Source organism: Numenius arquata, unplaced genomic scaffold, assembly GCF_964106895.1.
Source record: "Numenius arquata unplaced genomic scaffold, bNumArq3.hap1.1 HAP1_SCAFFOLD_916, whole genome shotgun sequence".
NCBI classification, from domain to species: Eukaryota; Metazoa; Chordata; class Aves; order Charadriiformes; family Scolopacidae; genus Numenius; species Numenius arquata.
In genome coordinates this window covers 19,761-29,195 of record NW_027414183.1, presented here as the reverse complement: position 1 = coordinate 29,195, position 9,435 = coordinate 19,761, and the positions used below count along the sequence as shown (strand labels likewise).

Below are 9,435 nucleotides of genomic sequence, written 5' to 3'. Positions count from 1 at the left end.
AACGGGACATGGTTTGGGGCGGATTCTTCCAATGGATCATGTTTTGGGGCAGATTTGGCCAACAGGATGTGTTTTTTGGGGCAGATTTGGCCAACAGGACATGTTTTGGGGCAGATTTGGCCAACGGACCATGTGGTTTGGAACAGATTTGTCCAACGGGACGTGGTTTTGGGGTGGATTTGGCCAACGGGACGTGGTTTGGGGCAGATTCTTCCAATGGATCATGTTTTGGGGTAGATTCATCCAATGGACCATGGGTTTTGGGGCAGATTTGGCCAACGGGACGTGGTTTTGGGGTGGATTTGCCCAACGGGACGTGTTTTGGGGGACAGATTTAGTCAACGGATCGTATTTTGGGGGCAAATTTGTCCAACAGGTCGTCTTTTGGGGCAAATTTAAGCGATTTTAGACTCAATACGTGGCATTTTGGGGCCGGTTGACTCAATAAATGGCATTTTGGGTTGGATTTACTCAACGAGGGCGTTTTTTGGGGGCGGCTTGAGGCAACGGGCCCTATTTTTTGGGGTGGTTTTCTCTATTTTACCCCCCCCGGGGTGGGGGGGGGCGCTCCATTTCACGACCAGTTTCCTCCCAGTATTTCCAGAAGGTGATTCCCCACCAGTTCGACAGTTGCCCCGACAAACTCATCCTCAGGGCCTTCCAGGTCAAGTACAACCCCAAGAAGATGAAGAGGTGAGATGGGAAGACGGGTTCTTGGGGTGTCATCGTCCCCCCCCCCGGCCCACCCCACCCCAGTAGCCACAGGGCCACAAGCCCAGGTGGCTTCTGGTGTCCCCTCCCCGCCCCCGGTCCTGGTCTCCCAGTTTGTCCCCGTGTCGTGTCCCCCACCCCACAGGCTGGAGAAGGAATACGCCGCCCTCAAGAACAAGGAGATGGAGGAGCAGATCGAGATCAAGGTGGGACACGTCAAGGGTTGATGGCCTTGGGCCACTTGAGGCCTCCTCGTGGCCACTTGGCCCCTCCCCGGGGCCACTTGAGGCCTCTTGGCACGGAGTGGCCCAGCCCCAGGGCCATCGAAGCCACCCTGGGGCCACTTTGGGACATCCCAGGGCCACTTCACCCGTTCCTGGAGCCCTTTGAGTCCTCCTGAGGTGGTCCCAGGGCCATTTAAGCCACCATGGGGCAACCATGACCTATCCCAAGGCCACTTGAGATGTCCCCAAGGGCCGTTTAAGCCATCCCTGGGCCAGTTGGCCCGTCACAGAGCAGTTGGAGCCACCCAAGGCCACCTTCACCCAACCTTGGGGACGTTTAACCCATCCCAGGGCCACTTGAGCCATCCCTGGGGCCACCTAAGGCATCCTGGGGCCACTATGACCCATCCCAAGGCCATTTGAGATGTCCCCAAGGGCCACTTGAGCCATCCCTGGGCCACTTGGCCTGTCACAGAGCAGTTGGAGCCACCCAAGGCCACTTTCACCCATCTTTAGGGCCATCTAAGCCACCCCGGGCCCACCATGACCCATCCCAGGGCCATTTGAGATGTCCCCAAGGGCCACTTGTCCTGTCCCCAAGGGCCACTAAAGCCCTCCTGGGGCCACCTTGTCCCATCTTCAGGGTTCTTTGGGCCACCCAAGGCCACTTGAGGTGTCCCCAAGGCCACTTGGCCTGTCCCCAAGGGCCACTAAAGCCCTCCTGGGGCCACCTTGTCCCATCTTCAGGGTTCTTTGGGCCACCCAAGGCCACTTGAGGTGTCCCCAAGGCTACTTGGCCTGTCCCCAAGGGCCACTAAAGCCCTCCTGGGGGCCACCTTGTTCCACCTTCAGGGTTCTTTGGGCCACCCAAGGCCACTTTCACCCATCCTTGGGGACATTTAGCCCATCCCCGGGGCCACCTAAGCCACCCTGGGGCCACCATAATCCATCCCAGGGCCACTTGAGGTGTCCCCAAGGCTACTTGGCCTGTCCCCAAGGGCCACTAAAGCCCTCCTGGGGCCACCTTGTCCCATCTTCAGGGTTCTTTGGGCCACCCAAGGCCACTTGAGGTGTCCCCAAGGCTACTTGGCCTGTCCCCAAGGGCCACTAAAGCCCTCCTGGGGCCACCTTGTCCCATCTTCAGGGTTCTTTGGGCCACCCAAGGCCACTTTCACCCATCCTTGGGGACATTTAGCCCATCCCTGGGGCCACCTAAGCCACCCTGGGGCCACCATGATCCATCTCAGGGCCACTTGAGGTGTCCCCAAGGCCACTTGGCCTGTCCCCAAGGGCCACTAAAGCCCTCCTGGGGCCACCTTGTCCCATCTTCAAGGTTCTTTGGGCCACCCAAGGCCACTTGAGGTGTCCCCAAGGCTACTTGGCCTGTCCCCAAGGGCCACTAAAGCCCTCCTGGGGCCACCTTGTCCCATCTTCAGGGTTCTTTGGGCCACCCAAGGCCACTTGAGGTGTCCCCAAGGCTACTTGGCCTGTCCCCAAGGGCCACTAAAGCCCTCCTGGGGGCCACCTTGTTCCACCTTCAGGGTTCTTTGGGCCACCCAAGGCCACTTGACCCATCCCTGGGGCCACCAGAGCCATTGGGGAGGGCTTTACCCACCCTGGGGCCACCTTCCCCGGTGTCCCCCTGTCCCCAGGATGTCCCCAAGGTGTGTCCCCCCCCATCTTGGGGACATCAAACACTAATTGTCCCCCGTTTCCGCCCCCCCCCCCCCCCCCCCAGCGGCTCCGCACCGAGAACCGGCTCCTCAAACAGCGCATCGAGACCCTGGAGAAGGTGAACCCCTTGGACCAGCACCCCCAAAACCCCCCCCAGAGCACCCCAAAACCCCCCAGGGGCACCCAAAAACCCCCCGGGGGCACCCCAAAACCACCCTGAGGGCACCCAACCCCCCCCAGGGGCACCCAAAACCCCCTGGCTCACCCCAAATCCCCCCAGGGGCTCCCACCCCCCCCCCCCCAGGAACACCCCAAAACCACCCCGAGGGCACCCAACCCCCCCCAGGGACACCCCAAAGCCCCCTGGCTCACCCCAAATCCCCCCAGGGGCTCCCAAACCCACTGGGGACACCCCAGCCTCCCCCCCCCGAGCACCCAAAATACCCCTGGGGGCACCCCAAAACCCCCTGGGGCACCCAAACCCCTCCAGGGGCACCCCAACCCCCCTGGATCACCCCAAATCCCCCCAGGGGCACCCCAAAACCCCCCCAGGGCACCTCAACCCCCCACGGGAGCACCCTAAAACCCCCCCAGAGCACCCAACCCCCCCCCAGATCACCCCAATTCCCCCCCCCCAGAGCACCTAATCCCCCCCAAGGGCACCCCAAAACCCACTGGATCACCCCAGATCCCCCCGGGTGCACCCAAACCCCCTGGGGGCACCCCAAAACCACCCTGAGGGCACCCCAGAACCCCCAGGGGCACCCCAATTCCCCCCTGGATCACCCCAAATCCCCCCAGGGGCTCCAAACCCCCCCCCCCAGGGCACCCGAATCCCCCCCCGGCAGCACCCAACCCCCCTAGGGGCACCCCAAAACCCCCCCAGAGCACCCAGCCCCCCCAGATCACCCCAATTCCCCCCCCCAGAGCACCCAAAGCCCCCCTGGGGGCACCCAGGGCACAACAACCCCCCCTCTCCCCCCGAGCACCCAACCCCCCCCCAGGGGCACCCCAAACTCCCCCCGAGCACCCAACCCCCCCCAGGGGCACCCCAAAACCCCCCCAGAGCACCCAGCCCCCCCAGATCACCCCAATTCCCCCCCCCCCAGAGCACCCAAAGCCCCCCTGGGGGCACCCAGGGCACCCCAACCCCCCCCAGGGGCACCCAAACCCCCCCCCCCCCCGGCACCCCATTTACGGGCTGCACCCCCAACTCCCCCAGCCCCCCCCCCCAGCCCCATTTTGATCCAAAACCGGGCGTTTTAAACCCAACCACCGTCCGTTTTCTCCCTTTCCCACCCAAAATCCCCCCCCCCCCCCCAGGAAATGCAAAAGAGCTCAAATCCTTGGATTTCACCCCAAAACGGTGGGGGGGGGGGGGGGGCAGGGAGGTGGGGGGGGGAGGGGGAAGGTTCTCGGGGGCCTCGCGCTGTCGCCGCTTCCGTTTTTATCTATTTTTCCTCTTTTTTCCTCTTTTTTCTCTCTTTTTTTCCTTCCCCCCCCCCCCCCCCTTTGCCCCCCCCCCCCCGCCCCCGGCAGGAGAGCGCGGCTCTCGCCGACAGGCTCATCCAGGTAGCGTCAAAAAATAGCTATTTTTCTCTTTTCCGCCTCTTTTTAACCCATTTCTGCGCCCTTTCGCCTTCCCCCCCCCCCCCTTCCTCCTCGTTTTGGGCCGTTTTGCCTCAATTCCTCAATTTCCCCCCCCCCTTTTTTTTTTTCCTGCTTTTCCGGAGGCTCCCGCGCACCTTCCCCGGATTGGGGGGGGGGGGAGTGGATTTTGGGGGGGAATCGGTGAAAAATGGGTGGTTTTGGGGCGAGGGGGGCGGGGGGGGGGGCAGGGTTTGGCCGAAATAGGGGAAAAAAACCCCGTTTTGATGATTTTAAGTCAAAACCTGGGGATTTTAAGTCAAAAACCTTCTGTGGGGCTGGTGTCACCTCCCCTTGTCTTCGGTGTCACCTCCCGTGGGGCTGGTGTCACCCCCCCTTTGTCCTCGGTGTCACCTCCTGGTCCTCGGTGTCACCCCCCAGGGCTGGTGTCACCCCCCGGGGCTGGTGTCACCTCCCGTTGTCCTCGGTGTCACCATTTGTGGGGCTGGTGTCACCCCCCAGGGCTGGTGTCACCCCCCTTTGTCCTTGGTGTCACCCCCCAGGGCTGGTGTCACCCCCCTTTGTCCTCAGTGTCACCTCCTGGTCCTCGGTGTCACCCCCCAGGGCTGGTGTCACCTCCCCTTGTCGTCGGTGTCACCTCCCGTGGGGCTGGTGTCACCCCCCGGGGCTGGTGTCACCCCCCTTTGTCCTTGGTGTCACCTACAGTGTGGCTGGTGTCACCTCCTGGTCCTCAGTGTCACCTCCCCTTGGCCTCGGTGTCACCTCCCGTGGGGCTGGTGTCACCCCCCAAGGCTGGTGTCACCCCCCTTTGTCCTTGGTGTCACCCCCCAGGGCTGGTGTCACCCCCCTTTGTCCTCGGTGTCATCTCCCGTGGGGCTGGTGTCACCCTCCAGGGCTGGTGTCACCCCCCTGATCCTCAATGTCACCTCCCGTGGGGCTGGTGTCACCTCCTGGTCCTTGGTGTCACCCCCCAGGGCTAGTGTCACCCCCCCCAGTGCTGGTGTCACCCCTCCTGTCCTTGGTGTCACCTCCCGTGGGGCTGGTGTCACCCCATCACTGCATGTCCCCAAGGTCACCCCATGTCCCCTGGTGTCACCTCATGTCCCCAACGTCACCTCATCCCCAGCATCACCCCACTTCCCCAAGGTCACCTCATGTCCCCAGGTGTCACCTCCTCATCCCCAGCATCACCCCATGTCCGCGATGTCACCTCACGTCCCCAAGGTCACCTCCTTGTCCCCACCACCACCTCATGTCCCCAAGGTCACCTCCTCATCCCCAGCATCATCCCATGTCCCCGTTGTCACCTCATGTCCCCAAGATCCCTTCCTTGTCCTCACCACCACCTCATGTCCCCCAAGGTCACCCCATGTCCCCGTTGTCACCTCATGTCCCCAAGGTCACTTCCTCGTCCTCACCAGCACCTCACGTCCCCCAAGGTCACCTCACGTCCCCAAGGTCACCTCATGTCCCCAAGGTCACCTCCTTGTCCCCACCACCACCTCACATCCCCAAGGTCACCTCCTCATCCCCAGCATCACCCCATGTCCCCAAGTGTCACCTCCTCGTCCCCACCACCGCCTGCTTGTCCCCGATGTCACCCCATGTCCCCACCACCCCCCACCTCGTCCCCTCCACCCCCCTCCCAGTGCCCCACTGGCGGGTCGGGGTGGAGGGGGGTGGGGGGGGGTCACACCCCTCTGTCCCCCCACCCCGTGTTGGTGACGCGTCCCCACGTTGGTGACACGTCCCCGGTCGGTGACGCGTCCCCCGCTGTCCCCAAGGGCCAGGTGACGCGGGCGCAGGAGGCGGAGGAGAACTACATCATCAAGCGGGAGCTGGCGGTCACCAAGCAGCGCTGCACCTCGGCCACCGAGAACCTGCAGCGCGCCCAGACCACCATCCGCCAGCTGCAGGACCAGCAGGTCGGCGTCCCCAAGTGTCCCCAAGGGTCCCCAGATGTCCCCAAGGGTTCCCAACTGTCCCCAAGGGTCCCCAAGGGTTCCTGTCCTTCCCCCTTCCAATCTGTGCCTGGGCTTGGGGTCGGTGGAGGGGACAGGAACCCACCCATGTTGCCAGGCCACCATCTACCAGCTGAGGACCAGCAGGTCGGCATCCCCAACTGTCCCCAAGGGTCCCCAGATGTCCCCAAGGGTTCCCAATTGTCCCCAAGGGTCCCTGTCCATCCCCCTTCCAATCCGTGCCTGGGCTTGGGATCGATGCCACCACCGTGGTGGGGACAGGAACCCACCACGTGGTCAGGCCACCATCCGCCAGCTGCAGGACCAGCAGGTCAGCGTCCCCAAGTGTCCCCAAGGGTCCCCAGATGTCCCCAAGGGTTCCCAACTGTCCCCAAGGGTCCCCAAGGGTTCCTGTCCTTCCCCCTTCCAATCTGTGCCTGGGCTTGGGGTCGGTGGAGGGGACAGGAACCCACCCATGTTGCCAGGCCACCATCTACCAGCTGAGGACCAGCAGGTCGGCGTCCCCAACTGTCCCCAAGGGTCCCCAGATGTCCCCAAGGGTTCCCAATTGTCCCCAAGGGTCCCTGTCCATCCCCCTTCCAATCCATGCCTGGGCTTGGGGTCGATGCCACCACCGTGGTGGGGACAGGAACCCACCACGTGGTCAGGCCACCATCCGCCAGCTGCAGGACCAGCAGGTCAGCGTCCCCAAGTGTCCCCAAGGGTCCCCAGATGTCCCCAAGGGTTCCCAACTGTCCCCAAGGGTCCCCAAGGGTTCCTGTCCTTCCCCCTTCCAATCTGTGCCTGGGCTTGGGGTCGGTGGAGGGGACAGGAACCCACCCATGTTGCCAGGCCACCATCTACCAGCTGAGGACCAGCAGGTCGGCGTCCCCAACTGTCCCCAAGGGTCCCCAGATGTCCCCAAGGGTTCCCAATTGTCCCCAAGGGTCCCTGTCCATCCCCCTTCCAATCCATGCCTGGGCTTGGGGTCGATGCCACCACCGTGGTGGGGACAGGAACCCACCACGTGGTCAGGCCACCATCCGCCAGCTGCAGGACCAGCAGGTCGGCGTCCCCAACTGTCCCCAAGGGTCCCCAGATGTCCCCAAGGGTTCCCAACTGTCCCCAAGGGTCCCCAAGGGTTCCTGTCCTTCCCCCTTCCAATCTGTGCCTGAGCTTGGGGTCGGTGGAGGGGACAGGAACCCACCCATGTTGCCAGGCCACCATCTACCAGCTGAGGACCAGCAGGTCAGCGTCCCCAACTGTCCCCAAGGGTCCCCAGATGTCCCCAAGGGTTCCCAATTGTCCCCAAGGGTCCCTGTCCATCCCCCTTCCAATCTGTGCCTGGGCTTGGGGTCGATGCCACCACCGTGGTGGGGACAGGAACCCACCACGTGGTCAGGCCACCATCCGCCAGCTGCAGGACCAGCAGGTCAGCGTCCCCAACTGTCCCCAAGGGTCCCCAGATGTCCCCAAGGGTTCCCAACTGTCCCCAAGGGTCCCTGTCCATCCCCCTTCCAATCCGTGCCTGGGCTTGGGGTCGGTGCCACCACCGTGGTGGGGACAGGAACCCACCACATGGTCAGGCCACCATCCACCAGCTGAAGACCAGCAGGTTGGTGTCCCCAACTGTCCCCAAGGGTCCCCAGATGTCCCCAAGGGTTCCCAACTGTCCCCAAGGGTCCCCAGATGTCCCCAAGGGTCCCTGTCCATCCCCCTTCCAATCCGTGCCTGGGCTTGGGGTCGATGCCACCACCGTGGTGGGGACAGGAACCCACCACGTGGTCAGGCCACCATCTGCCAGCTGCAGGACCAGCAGGTCAGCATCCTCAACTGTCCCCAAGCGTCCCCAAAGGTCCCCAGATGTCCCCAAGGGTCCCTGTCCCTCTTTCAGTCCCTGCCTGGGTTTTGGGGGCAGGTGGTCGGTGCCACCACCGCGGGACAAGGTGGTGGGACAGGGACCTGCAGCTGCAGGACCAGTAGGTTGGTGTCCCTAGATGTCCCCAAGTGTCCCCAGATGTCCCCAAACGTCCCTAGATGTCCCCAAGGATCCTTACCCCCTTTCAACTGGTGCCTGGGTTTGGGTGTGGGGGTCAGTGCCACCACCATGGTGGGGACAGGAACCCACCATGTGGCCAGGCCACCATCTGCCAGCTGCAGGACCAGCAGGTCAGCATCCTCAACTGTCCCCAAGCGTCCCCAAAGGTCCCCAGATGTCCCCAAGGGTCCCTGTCCCTCTTTCAGTCCCTGCCTGGGTTTTGGGGGCAGGTGGTCAGTGCCACCACCGCGGGACAAGGTGGTGGGACAGGGACCTGCAGCTGCAGGACCAGTAGGTTGGTGTCCCTAGATGTCCCCAAGTGTCCCCAGATGTCCCCAAACGTCCCTAGATGTCCCCAAGGATCCTTACCCCCTTTCAACTGGTGCCTGGGTTTGGGTGTGGGGGTCAGTGCCACCACCATGGTGGGGACAGGAACCCACCATGTGGCCAGGCCACCATCTGCCAGCTGCAGGACCAGCAGGTCAGCATCCTCAACTGTCCCCAAGCGTCCCCAAAAGTCCCCAGATGTCCCCAAGCGTCCCCAAGGGTCCCTGTCCCTCTTTCAGTCCCTGCCTGGGTTTTGGGGGCAGGTGGTCAGTGCCACCACCGCAGGAAAAGGTGGTGGGACAGGGACCTGCAGCTGCAGCACCAACAGGTTGGCGTCCCCAAGTGTCCCAGATGTCCCCACACGTCCCCAAGGGTCCCCAGATGCCCCCAAATGTCCCCAGCCGTCCCTTTCCCCCTTCCAATCCGTGCCCCGCTGGGTTTGGGGGTGGGGGGTGGGGGGTCGGTGCCACCGCCCCCGGGTGAGGGAAGGAGGGGGACACAGCGACGTCGTCCCCCACCGCCCTGGTGACGCCTTGGGGACGTCCCCAGGGGAACCCGCGCTTCAGCGAGGAGTTTGTCACCCACCTGGAGACGGAGCTGGAGCAGTCGCGGCTGCGGGAGAGCGAGACCCTGGGCGCCCTCAAGGAGATGCAGGACAAGGTCCTCGACATGGAGAAGGTGACAAGGACAACCCCGGGGGTGGCCTTGGGGACCGTCCCTGGGGGTGGGGAGGGTCACAGGGGTGGCCTTGGGGACGGGGATGGTCATTGGGTGGCCTTGGGGATGGTCACAGGGGTGGCCTTGGGGACGGGGATGGTCATTGGGTGGCCTTGGGGACGATGACACGAGAGGTCTTGGGGACGGGGATGGTCATTGGGTGGCCTTGGGGACA

The 9,435-nt window shown here is 63.6% G+C and overlaps 1 protein-coding gene across 1 annotated transcript in view; it reads left to right on the top strand.

Moving 5' to 3' along the window:
- The window catches only part of EVI5L (ecotropic viral integration site 5 like), a 34,143-nt gene that overhangs the window by 11,352 nt on the left and 13,356 nt on the right, over positions 1–9,435 (top strand). The window contains exons 11-13 of the mRNA XM_074167019.1: positions 4,149–4,181; positions 6,002–6,142; positions 9,093–9,221. Coding sequence (XP_074023120.1) covers positions 4,149–4,181; positions 6,002–6,142; positions 9,093–9,221 — 303 coding nt within the window. The remainder of the gene's footprint in view (positions 1–4,148; positions 4,182–6,001; positions 6,143–9,092; positions 9,222–9,435) is intronic.